The sequence below is a fragment of the Chrysochloris asiatica genome, unplaced genomic scaffold (assembly GCF_000296735.1).
Source record: "Chrysochloris asiatica unplaced genomic scaffold, ChrAsi1.0 scaffold00054, whole genome shotgun sequence".
NCBI lineage: Eukaryota > Metazoa > Chordata > Mammalia > Afrosoricida > Chrysochloridae > Chrysochloris > Chrysochloris asiatica.
This window is the reverse complement of record NW_006408572.1, coordinates 5,606,038-5,622,354: the sequence shown is the minus strand read 5'-3', so window position 1 is coordinate 5,622,354 and position 16,317 is coordinate 5,606,038. Positions and strand designations below refer to the sequence as shown.

At 44.7% G+C, this 16,317-nt stretch overlaps 1 protein-coding gene across 1 annotated transcript in view; it reads right to left on the bottom strand.

Annotated features, from left to right (window-relative positions):
• Nucleotides 1-3,474, bottom strand: part of SPNS3 (spinster homolog 3 (Drosophila)) — a 70,985-nt gene extending 67,511 nt beyond the window's left edge. The window contains exon 1 of the mRNA XM_006863475.1: nt 3,285-3,474. Coding sequence (XP_006863537.1) covers nt 3,285-3,474 — 190 coding nt within the window. The remainder of the gene's footprint in view (nt 1-3,284) is intronic.
• Nucleotides 3,475-16,317: the final 12,843 nt, after the last annotated feature.

Here is a 16,317-nt window from a genome sequence, read left to right as displayed (position 1 = left end):
AAAGGTAGGGATTTGTTCCCATATTACAGATGAGTAAGCAGAGAAGCCAGATTACCCATGGCTGCACACCTGGAATTGAGGGAGCCGGAACTCAAATCCTCTCCCTTAGACTCCTAGAGAAGCAGAAGCCCCTAAATGGAGTGCTATAGAAATATCCTCACAATGGGGAAGGAAGCCCCTGATCCACACCCCCAAGACATACACCTGTTAGCTAAAAAAGATCCAGGAATCCAAGAAGTGAAATAAGAGACTTTTGTTTAGACATTTAATTTGAGCCCCATCTTCAAAGCACCCAGGCATGCATGCATACAAGCAGGAAGTCCAAAAGTTCATGAAGTCTCTGAAGCCCCCTCACACAAATCTGCATATCTTTCCCTCTTTTAATGTTTTTAATCATACAATTAAGGCATATTCCTTGCAGATACAAAATAGACAACACAATTAAGCAAAATAAATCACTAAATAAAAATCCTCTATGATTACCCTATCTCTGGCTTTTAGGAATAGGGGACTCATCCATCCCCTTGTTTGCTCTCCTCCTGTGTTCCTGTCAACCCTGGGGTGATCTGGAGGTAGCCCAGGGCCAAATGTGTACCCAGCTTTGTTTTTGTAGGTGCCAGTCACTTCAGGTCTCCCCAGGAGGCTATTTCATATGAAAGCCTTTGAGCCACCTGCCCCCAATAGTCCCCAAAGCACTATGCATGGTTTCACTTCTCCGGGCTTCTGTGGTCCGAATGGCAACCACAGTCTCGCTTCTCCCACGACCAGGGGAAGTGAAGGGAGAGGCCCCAGCAAGTCAGGACTCGAGGGCAGAGTGGGAGGGACCTCCATATCGATGATCCCCCCAGTTCCTATGGCTTCCTCTTCTCCTCTTCATACTCAGACCTCCTCACTCTGGCCTGATCCGTTGAAGTAGCCTCTGAGCTACATCTCTCTGTTTCATTTTGCCTCCATCAAAGACTCAAATGTAATGCTATCCACACACACACACACACACACACACACACACTTTAAAAAAAAACTTTTGTGGCTCTCTATTGCCTATGGGAGAAAGACTGAGCACCTAGCCTATATCCAAGAAGCCCATGATCTGGTCCCAAACTTCCTCTTAATTTTGACCTTTATTCCCCTCTCTTCATCCCCTGATCCTTCACCAGAGCGTGTACTTCAATGCACATGCCTTGGCAAACACAGCTCTCCCCATACCCCATTCCAATCTTCTCAGCCATCAAAGTCCAAATTCAACAGCCCCTCTTCTGCGAGTTCTGTCTAACTCTCAGTCATCTACAGGGACATGTGTTCTGTCTGTGTCATCCCGCCCCCACTGCCTGAGCTCCTCCAACACAGACACTGGGTCTGGTAAAGTCTGCAGCCCCAGGGTTCAGTTCATTCACAGCCACTCCCCAACATGTTGTTGCTGTTGTTGTTAAGTGCCTTAGAATTGGTTCCAACCTATAGGGACCCTGTATAGGGTTTCCAAGGAGTGACTGGTGAGCTTGAACCGCCAACATTACAATTCAAACTTACTATGCAGTCCAGCGCATTAACCCACAGCAGCGCCACATCAGAACTACTCTCCAGCGTGCGTCGTCATCATCACGTTGTGCCATGGAGTCAGTTCTGACTCATAGCGACCCTGCACAGGGTTTCCGAGGCTGTAAATCTTTACCGGAGCAGAAAGCCTCATCTTTCTCTCACGGAACAGCTGGTCGTTTCAAACTGCTGACCTTAAGATTCATAGGCAGAGCTCCTAAATTACTAATCCACGTCCTGCAGGCTGCTTGAACTCACCAACTGACCTGCATCTCCCTCCTCTGGTCACATGTCTCTGCCTAGCAGAATTCCTGTAATGAGCTCCCTCAGTCTCCTGGATGGACATTCCTGAAGTCAGACCGGAACTATAAATCTGACTCCTCCCTGGATTCCCAGAAGGTCCTGTCCATACCTCTTGCTCAGTCCATCTTGAATGAATGAATGAGTGAGTGAATGAGTGACAAGAATAGAAAAGCACGTTAAGCCTTGTGGTGCAGTGAATTATTTAATGTCTCTTCTAGCATGATCTTTGTAAATTCCCACCAAATGACTTTTTCCTGATGAGTCTGAGTAAGAGAAGGTGGGGGAAGATGCTGATGGATTGTGATTCAGTTATGAGTGGTTGTTAACAGGGTTCATTATGATTGTAAAACTTGAAACTCCAACGTGTCTAAAATAAGCCATTTCCAAAGCAGGAGGGAGGCTTTCACTTCCATCTAGAAGAGTCAGAAGTGAAGGACATCGTCCTGAGATATCTGCACATTGAATCTCAGCGACCCAGGCACAGAAAGCTGTGACCCTGGGGGAGTAGCAGAAGCGGCAGACGGAGCAACAGTAACCAGAGCCAGAACAGGAGACAGAGCTATGGGCTTCCTGACCCACAGAACAAGGAAAGCTGAAAGTCTTGGGACAGGAGGCTCATTTGCAGAGTGAGGTGCCTCCAGGCAGTTGGTTGGGGAGCTACGTTTGCTGAAGCCTGGAGCTAGAGCTTAGTGCCTTTTGGCTGAGGATGATAGCAGAGTGAATGCCCTTGGGCATTTATTAACAGCCGGGAAAGAACTTTGTAACATTTTCCAAGCAAGGCAGAGACCAGGCCAAGAGGCCCAGGGCCAGAGAGAGACAGGAGACTGTTCTGACTGGAAGAATTGTGCCCTGAGCATTTTGTACACTGAATTGTAACCTGTTAGCTTCCCTATTAAAACCCATAACTCTAAGTACGGTGTCTGAGTTCTGTGTGGCCATTGCGATGAATTAATGAACCCAGCTGAGCAGAGAGTGCCTGTGGGAAGGATAATTGGTATCATTTTTTTCATTTTATTTTTTAGCAAGCCCCAATCCAGAGTACATGGATGGATGAGTGAGTGAGTGCCTGCCGAGAAGACAGAAGCAGATGGGCCCTGGGCCTACCGGAAGGAAGGCAGAGAGCAGAGGGTTTGCAAGCAGACTGCAGCCCCAGGAACAGCTACAAGATGTGGCCCAGGCTGCCCTGGCAGACTCAGTCACAACCTCATGACTTTTGCCTAGAAGACCCAGTCTTCTTGCAGTCTTCACTCTTTCTCACTTCCTCCACACCCACTGGGCACCATCCTAATTTGGGGATGGATTACGAATGCCAATTCCTCATTCAAGTATGAGAACATCAGAGACATGTTGCAAGGAAAGGGTAGAAGGCCACCGTGGGAACCGTCGTCCCCAGCTGGTGGCCGAGCAACAGGCCATCCTGCCCCAAAGTGCCTGGCCCCCATCCTCACCTGCAATGATGAACCAGTTCATGTAGTTCAGAAGGTTGATGTAGCAAAGCACTGCAGCCGCCACATAAGCTCTCCAGCGGGGCAGGCTCCAGGGGGTGTGCCCAGTCAGAGAGGACCGCTGCTCTGAGGCCACAGCCCCATAGTGCTGGCCCCGACCCTCTGACCCAGACTCTGGGTTCCCTGTGGACATCCCTACAGCTGAGCCAGCCTGCAGCTCTGGTCCCGGAGATGGGTGACACAGTGAAGGCACACAAGCTCTGCACCGAGTCACTTCCTGTGTGCTCCCAGCCTTCCAACCTCAGAGCAGCTGCCCTAACTGTTGGGCATCTTGTCACAGGTTCCTCCAAGCCCACCACAACCTCACCACCAAGGTTTCACCATCCTCCACTCTGAGGCCTGCTAGAGGGCGGAGGCTCGTTGCACCCCCACCCTCGGTAGTTAGACAATTCTGTGGTCCTCTTGATCTAGCCAGTGGCTACAGCGAGGACAAGAAGGAAATGAAACGATGCCAAGAGTTCTGTCCCTTGTGAAGTGGGCTGACTTCCTACACTAAAGATGGACTGTGAACAAGGGGCTCAAACCCAGGTTCAATCCAGGAGGCAGCCAGGAGATAAGATTGTAAGTGAAGACTGGTGCCTACTCAGAACCTGATAGTCTCACTGGAGAAAAGGAGAGAGCTTGTGGGTAAAACCCATCAATGGATGACAACCTCTGGGGGTTTTAGGCTCATTGTTTTTGTTGTTGTTGAGTGCCGTCAAGTCGGTTCCAACCCACAGCAACCCTATATAGGGTTTCCAAGGAGCAGTTGGTGAACTTGAACTGCCAACCTTGCAGTTCAAACCGACTTTGCAGTTGGGCTCATTAGGAGTAGGATATTGGTATGGTCTTAAAGTGTCTGTTTATTGCTATTCAGTTACATAGTACTGCCCAGTCCTGAATCATGATGCCCACGATCAACTGTGGATTGGATCACTGTGATCCATGGGGTAGCCATTGACTGATTTTGGGAAGTAGATCACCAGGCCTTTTTTCCTAGTCCATCTTAGTCTGAAAGCTTCACTAGAACCTGGTCAGCATCACAGTTGGTGACTGCGCATGAGCTGCAGGTTCAGGAAGGGAACCCAGGTCACACATATGGAAGGCAGGAAGTCTACCATTGGAACAACCAATGCCTCAAAGTGTCTCTTTACGGGATATTTATTAGGTGTTATTGCTGCAGTTAGATGCCATCAAATTGATTCTGACTCATAGCCACCCTATAGGATACAGTAGAACTGTCCATAGGATTTCTAAGGCTATAATCTTTATGGGGTAGCTCACCAGGTCTTTCTTCTGACGAGCAGCTGGTGGGATTGACTCGGCAATCTTCCAGTTAGCAGCCATTGCATCCCCAGTATTCATTTCTTTATTAGTTTGTTGTTGTTGTTAAGTGCCGTCGAGTCAATTCTGACCCATAGCAACCCTGTATAGGGTTTCCTAGGAGCAGCTGGTGAGCTTGAACCACCAACCTTGCAATTCAAATGACTTTGCAGTCTGATGCATTAGCCCACAGCAGCTAGTAGCAAGAGCAAAAAAGGAGTAACTCTATAGTAGAGAAATCAGACACCTTGACAGTGTGATTAAATAAATCACCAATGAGAGCAGATAGGCTGTGTGAGCCTCTAGAAGTGATGTCCTGAGAAGGTCACACCACCACCTCTGCGATGTTCCAGCCAGGAATGTGCAATCGGATTCTAACCGTGAGCAAACATCAATCAAGCAAACCTCAAATGAGCAACGCTATTTTTTTTTAATTGTGAATTATGTGTTAGTTTACATAGGTGAACATAATCTTTACATTCACCCTATTGTATTTTGTTTCATTGCAATGATCACAATCCCCTGCATGCATCATCAAACAACCAAAGGTTACACCCCACTTGCTTGCCCCCCAGCAGCCAGCCCACAGCCCTTCTCCCTCCCTGAGTCCAGAGTCCCCAGCTGTTCCTTCTGTCCACATCATCATCATCATCGTCATCGTCTCTGCCTCCATCCCTAGTGTCACTGCCTCCCGACAGTGTCACACACTTCTCACTTCGCTTTTCTCCCTTGATGGTTCCAGGGATCTCCACTCCTGAACTGCAAAATCAGCCGCTCCCTTCCTTTTGTTACCAAACATTTACATTTACCTTTCCAACACTCACTGTCAGACCTGATAGCAATCATTCCCTATTGAACCACAGGAGCCCTTTCCCCTTCCCCACCCCACGCACCTTTTATCAACACCATCCAGACAGGTTGGAAACAATTCAATGGAGATTCTCCCTTTCCCAGTATCCTGTGGAGCTGGGTTCCCTATTGAAAGCTTGTAAGCCAGTCACTTCTTGCCTTTGAGCAACACTATTTTTTTAAAGGTACTATAGGAGTCCTAAAGGAGCTCTGGTAGCATAGTAGTGATGAATCAGGCTGTGAACCTCACGGTCAGCAGTTCGAAACTACCAGCTGTTCCGCGGGAGAAAGATGAGGCCTTCTGCTCTCGTAAAGATTTACAGCCTCAGAAACCCTGTACAGGGTCGCTATGAGTCGGAACCGACTCCACGACACATCACAACAACAACAACATAGGAGTCCTAAAGGAGCTCTGGTAGCGTAATGGTTATGAATCGGGCTGTGAACCTCATGGTCAGCTGTTCAAAACTACCAGCTGTTCTGCAGGGGAAAGATGAGGCTTTCTGCTCCTGTAAAGATTTACAGCCTCAGAAACTCTATACAGGGTCACTATGAGTCAGAACCAACTTCACGGCACATGACAACAACATAGGAGTCCTGGTGGTCGCTATGAGTCGGAACTGACTCAACAGCACCTAAAAGTAACAATGTAAGAGGACTGAGAAAAACTGAAGGACTGATTCACATAGGAGACAAAAGAGATATGGTAATGAAATACAACCCGAAACCCTAGACTGGGTCCCCCAGTGAGGTGGGAAATGCATGTTCTTGGCTCCATTGATAGAATTTACAAGGGAGAGGCTCATCCTGGAGGCTGGATATTGGCTAAGAGAGTAGCATTGGAATCTGACCACTGCTCCCCATTAGGGATGCAGAGCTTTGACCCCTAGAGGGGTTCTGGATGAAGAGATTTTTTTCCCAGGGCATCTGGGCAGTTAAGCTGAAGAACATCACTTTCAAGGAGCAAGAGACCCCCAAGGGGCAGCACAGAGTCATGAATGGGCAAGTAGGAAGCCTGGATTAGAGTGTTGGGAGATGCCAACAGGATCCTTTCTCTCTCTGTTCCTCAGTTTCCCCATTCAAATATTGGTGGTCACAGCAATAGAGGGAATACTTGGTCCCAGAAGGTCCGTCCAGCTTTGCTGTTTCTGTCTGTCTGTCTCTGGACTCAGCTACAAGCTCAAGGGCAGGCATCCTGTTGCAAGTCCCATGGGAGGCTCAGGAGGTCTAGCTCATTCACTTCTAAGAAATCATGGAACAGGTAAAAATGGGCTACCTCTGGTCTCCCAAATTGGAATCAGTACCAGAATGTCCTGCTTTTCAAAGAACAGGAAAATCTCTGCTACGTAACACTCTTCTTGAGGGAGAAAAGTGTCTGCTGAAAAAGACAGCTTTGCACATGACCTGGATGGAATACTTCATCTTCAGAGGAGAAAATGGGGAGGAGATGGACCACCCTTGTGCTGGTTGCAAATCCTTCATCACTTATAGCAGCCCCCTTCCCAGCCACATAGTAAGACTCAGGCCAGCTGGCATTACAGGCTCTGCAACATTCATAAAGAAAGGTACAACATTGTCAAAATTCCATTCCCTTAAAAGTAAAGGTGGTGTTTGCAATATTTTCAAAAAGCAGCTACATTTTAGATTCCCAGTTTCAGGAAACTGATCATATCAATAGTACCTCTGACAATGAAATATACCAGACAGTCCTTTACATGATGTTGGTCAACGTTGATCTGAAAGATATGCCAGGTATGATGGAAAATGTAAATAAAACTTTACAAAGTATATGTACAAGTTAATTCCATTTAGGAAAAAAGAAGAAAAGCTTATGAATTTGATCAATCACAGTTCACTGGCCCCCAGGAGCTCTGATTAACACAAAAGTTCATTTGAGAAGATTTGTAGTGGAGATCCTTTTGGAAGGACTCCCACAAGAATTCATATCTGTTTCCTTTTTTTAAATGAAGAAATTTTCAGTTTAACAGAATAGGAAATGACCAGAAGAATCATACGTCAGGAATTCTCAGGGGATCTTTTTTTTTTTTCTTTTTTAAAGCAGATGAATCCATCAGAAGACCTTTAGCTGCAAGTAACATAAGTCCTTAGAGCAGCTGAACAAGGCCAGGAAGTGGTGGTTTCAGGGTTGATTAACTCAATGGCATGGATATTATCAAAGACTTCAGCATTTTTATATCTTTCCTCTCCACAATCTTTAGAGTATTGGTCCTTGGTTACTTATCTATTCCTGTATAACAAATCCTCTCCAGACTTATGGCTTTAAACCACAACGATCATTTATTATCTCTCTTGGTTTCAATGAGTCAGAAACTCAGAAGCAGTTTAGCTAGGTGGTTCTAGTTCGGTCTCTAATGTGAAATGTCAGCTGGGGCTGTAGTCATCTGAAGACCTGTCTGGAGAGAGAAGCTCCATTCCTCACATGACTCAAACATAGGGTCGTCAGAGTGTCTTCACAGTATGGCAACTGGCTTCCCCTGCAGTGAAGAACCTGAACAACCCACCCTCACTCCCACCAGATTTCACTGTGGGCTGGGCAGGGACCACCCAGGGCATGAGTGCCAGGAGGGAAAGCTAGGTTGTTGTCTCATGTAAGGGAAGAAAGGGGTTATCTCCTGAAAGACCTTCACATGTTTTGGTTGGAGAGGACATTCCTGCTGGCATTCTCTAAGGACCAGCTGGACCAGGATTGGGTCACATGGTCAGGTAACCAAGGGAAGCTGTAAAGGTACCTTGAGCGGCTGTCCTGTCAGTTAGGAAGAAGGGGAAGGAAAGCAGCAACCAGCCGTTGGTGAGCAAACAATGTCTTCCACAGATAGCTAACCACCTCAGAGGCCGAGAGGGTTTCCTTCCCTGCAAAAGTGAATGAATAACCACACTACTAGGAAGAGGGGGTATCATTTTACCTTTTATGTCTGGAGGGTTCAAATGGGCTCCAGCGTAGATTCCCATGGAGGATAGGAAAATTGAGGTTCTGGGTCTAAGACACATACCTAACCCAAGGCTCCTGAATCAAGCAGGCACCTTGCTGGCAGGCAATGCACAGAAAAGAGAGCTGCTGAGCACTTCTTCAAGATGCAAGCTTGGGATCTAAAAGGTGGAGTCCTCCTAGCAAAGTTAGCAGTTAATCACCAGCATGTCTTGCAGACTGAATCCGACCAGGTTTCAATAGTGACTCCATGTGGTCACAAGAAGTAACAGTAGTCATGAATAATTCCAGGCAAGGAAACTTGGCACATTATAATATAATATAATGAAATGTACAAAGATTTGGAGTTAGAAAACCAAAAGGGAAGAACACGCTCAGCATTTCTCTAGCTCGAAGAACTGAGCTAAAAATTCAGACCTTGACTTTCAATATTGAAGGATTCTATGGGCAAAAGAGTCCTGGTGTGGCACTGTGCATTAGTGCGCTGGACTGCAAAGTCAGTTTGAACTGCAAGGTTGACAGTTCAAGCTCACCAGTTGTCCCTTGGAGACCCTATACAGGGTCAGTATGGATCAGAACTGACTCATCGGAACTTAACAAAGACAATAGGCAAAATATTGAATGATGCAAAAAGCATCAAAAGAAGATAGAAGGAATACACAGAGTCACTGTACCAAAAAGAAGTGGTTGATGTTCAACCATTTCAAAAGGTAGCATATGATCAAGAACCAATGGTACTGAAGGAAGAAGTCCGAATTGCACTGAAGGCATTGGCAAAGAACAAGGCTCCAGGAATTCATAGAATACAGACTGAAGTCTTTCAACAAACTGATGTAGTACTGAAGGTACTCACTCATCTGTGCCAAGAAATTTGGAAGACAGATACCTGGCCTACTGACTGGAAGAGATCCATATTTATGCCCAATCCAAAGATAAGTTGACCCATCAGAATGCAGAAATCATTGGACAATATCATTAATATCACATGCAAGTAAAATTTTGCTAAATATAATTCAAAGATGGCTGGAACAGTACATTGACAGGGACTGCCAGATTCAAGCCAGAGTCAGACAAGGACATGGAATGAGGGATATCATTGCTGACATCAGATGGATCTTGGCTGAAAGCAGAGAATACCTGTGCTTTATTGACTGTGCAAAGGTTTTCACTGTGTGCATCATGACAAGCTATGGACAGCATGGCAAAGAATGAGTATTCCAGAACACTTAACTGTGTTCATGAAGAACCTGTACATAGATCAAGAGCAGTTGTTCGAACAAAACAAAGGGACATTGAATGGTTTAAAATCAAGAAAAGTGTGCACCAAGGTTGCATTCTTTCACCATACCTATTCCTTCTGTATGCTAAGCAAATAATCAGAGAAACTGGGTTATATGTAAAAGAACATGGCATCAGGATTGGGGGAAGACTCATTAACAACCTGTGATATGCAGAGGACACAACTTTGCTTGCTGAAAACAAAGAGGACTTAAAATATTTATTGATGAAGATTAAAGACCAAAGCCGTCAGTATAGGTTGTACCTTAATGTAAAGGAAACAAAAATCCTCACCACTGGACCAATAAATAACATCATGATAAATGGAGAAAAGATAGAAGTTGTCAAAAACTTCATTTTGCTTGAGTCCACCCTCAACACTCATGGGAACAGCAGTCAAGAAATCAAACAACATATTGCATTAAGAAACACGTTGCAGTCCAGCGCATTAACCCACAGCGCCATACCAATGTATGGGGCAGTTCTACTCTATCATATAGGGTCACTATAAGACAGAATCTAATCAACAGCACATAATAACTATAAATGTCTATTGAAAAAGTCGTCTTCTCCAGCAGAACAGCTGCTGGTGAGTTTAAACTACAGACCTTTCCATTAGCAGCAAAGCTCTTAACCACTGTATGACCAGGGTTCCTGCAGTTGACCATACACATGCAGTATATGTTGACTATATGTGTGCAGTCAGTATATGTTGACCAAACACATGCAGTATATATTGACTATATGCATGCAGTATATGTTGACCATAAATGTGTTGTATGTGTTAACCATACACATGTAGTATATGTTGTACACCATACACATGTAGTATATGTTGACCATATGTGTGCAGTATATGTTGACTATATGCGTGCAATATATGTTGACCATAAACGTGTTGTATATGTTGATCATATACATTCAGTATATGCTGTACACCATACACATTCAGTATATGTTGACCATACACATGCAGTATATGTTGACCACATGTGTGCAGTATATGTTGACCATACACATTCAGGATATGCTGTACACCATACACATGTAGTATAAGTTGACCATAAACATGTTGTATATGTTGACCATACACATGTAGTATATGTTGTACACCATACACATGTAGTATATGTTGACCATAAACATGTTGTATATGTTGACCATACACATTCAGGATATGCTGTACACCATACACATGTAGTATATGTTGACCATACATGTGCAGTGTATGTTGACCATACTGTACACCATACACATGTAATATATGTTGTTGTTAATTGTCACAGAATCAGCTCAGACTCATGACGGCATACGCACAGTGGAAGGAAATTCTGCGTGGTCTTGTGCCATCCCCATGGTTGGTTGTAAAGGACACTGTTGTGATCCGTAGGGGTTTTTGCTGGCTAATTTTCAGAAGATCTCCATGTCTTTATTCCTAGTTTGTCTTAGTCCAGAAGCTCCATTGAAACCAGCTCAGCATCATCCCAACTCGCAAACCTCCCTGACAGAGGGGTGGTGGATGTGCATCAGGGCCATCACCCGGGAATCGAACCCAGGTCTCCCACATGGAAGGTGAGAGTTTCACCACGGAGCCACCATTGTCCCTAAATAATAAAGACACATGACAACAGTGTGGAGGAATATATCCCAAAGGGTCAGAAATACTTAATTCAGGAACATGGCATTAGAGCTGATATTTTTCTTTATTTTTTCCTCCTTTTTTCTCTCTTCACTTACTGTCTTCGTCTGAGTTTTCTACAGAAGCAAAAGCAGTGAAACCTATGTATTTATATATTCAAAGAAAAGTTTATCATCAGGGAAATGGCTTACAATTGCAGAGTGCTAGGTCCCCAGGGGAAGGGAAAGAGCCTTCCCCAAGACCCCATTATATTAGAAGCAGGCCACACCCCCAAGGAAGCATCCCTTCAATTGATTGGCTACTCACAGCCACTCATCATAGAATTAACTATGCCTGCATTAGGTTTTATCACCCTGAGAATAAGCACATCCCTACTGCTAAACCTCTGGAAATCCTGGCCTACTCAAGTTGATACAGAACTCTAACCATTACAATTACTAATAAAAACAATAGGGAAACCTAGTAGACATAGCAAACTGTCCCTCATCTGATTATTCAGTAATGCTTGTTAGTAATCTCATACATGAGCCCTGGATATCCACAGACAAATGTAAAAACCTTCGCTAAAAGCCAAGACTGTAAATTCCAAAAAGGCAAGTCTCTCTGCCCCCCATCCAAAAAAAAAGCTAAAGAGGATAGAGAGAAACACTGTTAACTGATGATATATGGAGGGGATAATAATCAATGTAATGAAACAAGCTATATGAATGGTTGACTGTGAAGCTGATGATGTGCCCTGTAAACTTTCACTCAATCCAAAATAAAAACATTTAATTAAAAAAAAAACAACAATAGGGAACTTGGAACTCCAACAGTACTTGGAATCCTGTTGTGGCAATATAGGAAAAGCACTGAACTGCTGACCACAAAGTCAGCAGTTCAAATCCAACTGTTGTTCCTCAGAAACCCAAACAGGATAGAAACCCTATACAGGGTCGATATGAGTCAGAACCAACTCAAGGGCACTTAACAACAACAACAACATAGCACTTACCAAATGCTAGACCTTACTCATTCAGTCCTTGTAACCACCTGTGAAATAAGTACGATAATTATGTCTATTTTTCAAATGAGGAAACTGAGGCACAAAAAGATTAAATATCTGCTCCATCTGGCTCGGAACTCTGGGCTTTTACTTCTTCTCTGTACCACCTCCCTGTTGTACCTTCATGTCATAATTTTTCTGCATTGTATCACAAGCATAAAAAACGAAAACAAAGTGGGATGCATAGCTTTTATAATCAGTAAAAGAACACTACAAAACGCATGTGTGGTAGCAGTGGTCAGGGTGGCCAGAGCCAGGTGAGCATGTTCTTGTTGATAGTTGTCAGCGAGCTGGCTCCTTATGTACAGCAAAGTGAAACATTGCGGGTCCTACACCTCTTCAAGTTCATTGGTACGTCTGACCCCATTGTTGTAGCTCTTGTATCTGTCATCAAGTATGTTGTTGTTGTTATTAAGTGCCTTCTAGTCAGTTCTGATCCCTAGTGACCACAACAGGATTCCAAGTGACCTTGTATAGGGTTTCCAAGGAGTGGCTGGTGAGCTTGAACTGCCGACCTTGAGATTCAAACTGACTTTGCAGTCCAGCGCATTAACCCACAGCGCCACACCAAGGCTCCTCATCAAGAAAAGCTACACCAAAAAGGTCAGAAATTCATGCCTACAAAGCACCAATTCACCGGAGCTGTCCTGATTTAGTAGCAGTTTTGAAAATTCCTCCTTTCCTTTGGAATCCAAACTGTAGGGACCAGCAGTTAGGAGGGACCTAGTCCTGATGAGCAATAGGCCTGGACTGAGATGTAGTCTGCACACTAGGTCAACCGTCTGCAGCCACTTCAGGGTCCAATGTTTCTCAGGAATGGTAGTGAAGCCATTCCTGTAGTCATCTTCACAGCCTAGACAGGAGTCTACAGGACATAGGACACCTGAGCAACAGGTTAGGCTGTACCCAACATCACCTGGACCAGATCAGAGGGCTTGGCTCTATCTTGAGTGAATGGTTCCACCTAGACCTTCATGTAATGGACAACACTCATGTTCTATAAACTGGAATCCTCACTAACAATGAAAGAATTGGGAAAGTCAGGGCACAACCGGCTCAGGTTCTAGTCCCACCTCTGCATCCAAGTGCTCCTAACACCCAGAGAACCCCCATCTTGGAATAAGACCACCCCAGAACCAGGTCACTGGGGAGAAGAGGCCTTCACAGGCCCTTGAGAAAACTAATAAGAGAGTTCTAGGCAATGTCTTAGAGTCCTGGTGTGGCACTGTGTGTTAATGCACTGAACTTCAAGGTCAGTTTGAAACCACAAGGTCAGCAGTTCAAGCTCACAGCTGCTCCTCAGAAACCCTATACAGGGTTGCTATGAGTTAGAACCAACTCAACGACACTTAACAACAACAAGGCAATGTCTAGAGAAAAGAAAAGAATGAATTGCTGTGACTTTGGGCAAATCACTGATGTTCTGTGAGACTTCTCTTTGAAATGAAGTTACAGAATTGAATAAATCCTTTCCTTCTAAAGGTTCACTAAGATGAGTCAGCGTTATGATGGTCAGTGGCCACCAGGTGTCGCTAAAGACTAAGAAGAGAACCTCTTCTGCAAGGCTGTTCAGTCGGTATGCTCACCATACAGGACTTCCGGACCCCTTTGAGTCAGCACATACCTTCTAAAGTGGTGACTCAGCCAGCCAGGAATAGGGCCCAAGGCTGGACCTTGGGTTGCCTCTGGGCCTCAGTCTTCCCATTTATCCATTGGGTGTGGACCCATCTTTCAGGCTCCTCTGTGAAAGAATTGGGGGGAGGAATGGTGATGGAAAAGAGTAAAAGCTTCCGCTTCATCTTTTCTTGTGCTCCCAGAGACCCTTCCTTTAGGGCAGGAACCCTGAATGTGCTCCTGGTGGGCACACATCCTACAAGAACCCATCTCTGACCAGAAGTAGCATCTCACCTGTGATGAGGGAGATCGGAACAGTCATAGTCCCCAGAATTCCTATGTTGGGGTACATAGACTGTGGTGTATTAAGTGCCATAGAGTCCATATAAGGTTTCCAAGGAGTGGCTGGTGGGTTTGAACCGCCTATCCTGTGGTTAGCAACCCAGTGCTTATCCTACAACTCCACACCAGGGATCCTGGAGGGACATAGAGGAGAAGGGAAAATGTTTTGTTTTTTGTTTTTTTAAGGTTTTTATTGTGAATTGAGTGAAAGTTTACAGGGCATATCAACAGTTTTACATTCAACAAATCATACACTTTGTTTAATTACAATGATTATACTCCCCTCCATGTACCATCAGTTAACAATATTTCTCTCTATTCACTTTAGCTTTTTTAAAAACAAACAAACAAAAACCACTCAGGCATATGTAATAATTTACATCTCCAAAGGGCACATTCTGCAAGTCTGCTCCTGGCCACCAGCTCTTAGTTCCTCTCTTTTTAGTCCATGAATCCAGAGTCCTCACCCACTCCCCCTCTCCATGGCCCCATCTCTGCCTCCATAGCTGGCTCTGCTGCTTCTCTGGATAAGGTCCCGCATTCTGCTTGTGCGTTTCTCTCTTGATGGTCCTAGGGTCCTCTTTCTAGACTGTAAGATTAATCACTCCCCTTTTTTTGTTACAAAACTTCTACCTTTATAATTATGACAGTTGCGATTAGTCATGATAACAATTATTCACTATTGAATCTTACGAATCTTATCCCCATCTCTTTTCACCAGACCCATCTAGACAAGATGATAGCTATTCAGTGGGGACTCTTTCTTTCCCCCGATACTCTTAAACTAAATTCCCTCTTGAAACCTTGTAAGCCAGTCACTCCGTGCCTTTATTGCGCCCCTATTCTACTCCCGTAAAGATTTACACCCTCGGAAACCCTGTACAGGGTCGCTATGGGTCGGTCGGACCCGACTCGATGGCACTTAACAACAACAACAACAATCTACCCTGTGTACAGAGACGATAACATTGATACTTGATGTGAAGACTCTTTCTCTGTTGGTATTTAGAGTAACAACTGCTCTGAGTATAGGTCAGGTTCATCATGAAGATGTATCTTCAGTCACTGCAGCTATTCCAGTGTGCTTATCCTCTCTAGTGGGAATGTCCCACCTCATAAGGTTGTGGATGGGACTCAGGATTCCACCTAAGGTCCTATACTCTGTAAAGGCTTTGCACGAGGCCTATTTCACTGGGTATGTTGTAGAATCCCTTTTAGGTATTCCAATCAGTTATAGGCTGAAAACGGGCTTACAGGTTTTCTCTGATCATGTTTCCCAACATTCCTTTCTATCCCACTCAAGTGTCTATTTCACAATAGTAGACAAGAAAAACTAATATTCGTAAGGCAATCAAGGATTATAGTATTATTTACCCTCTTCAAGCTATACCTAGATCCCTGTATCCCAGGGCTCTGTTATTCCAGGATTGAGTATACATCACTATTTCCCTCTGTCCCACTAGGCCATGCAAACCTGTCTCAGTGTTCCCCTATCTATCTTGTTCTTGCGCCTCCTCCCCACTTCTTGTGTTGCCCTCCACAACACCCAAACTAAACCCCCCACCCCAACCCCATTGTGGTTACCTTATATTCCATTAGTTCTAGCCTCCATTGAAGACAGTCTATTTTATCCAGTAATCTACCTGACCTTCCCACAACCTGGATCTCTGTTCCTCAGTGTTTACCTTCTTTCACATTGTAATTGTTCTGACCTCCCAGATCCTCTGTTCTTATAATTTTATTCTGTTCTTGACTCTTCCATTTGTCGATTAAGTTCTGGGTGATGCTGCCACGTAAGCCATTCTGTAGTTGTTATCTGTTCTTGTTGGTTCTCAGTCCACAGAACTTCCTTTAGGATGTTTTTCATAGCAGAGTTGGCTTTGGCAAAATCCCTTAGCTTCTGTTTGTCCTGGAATGTTTTGATTACACTATTATATTTGATTGACAGCTTTGCTGGGTA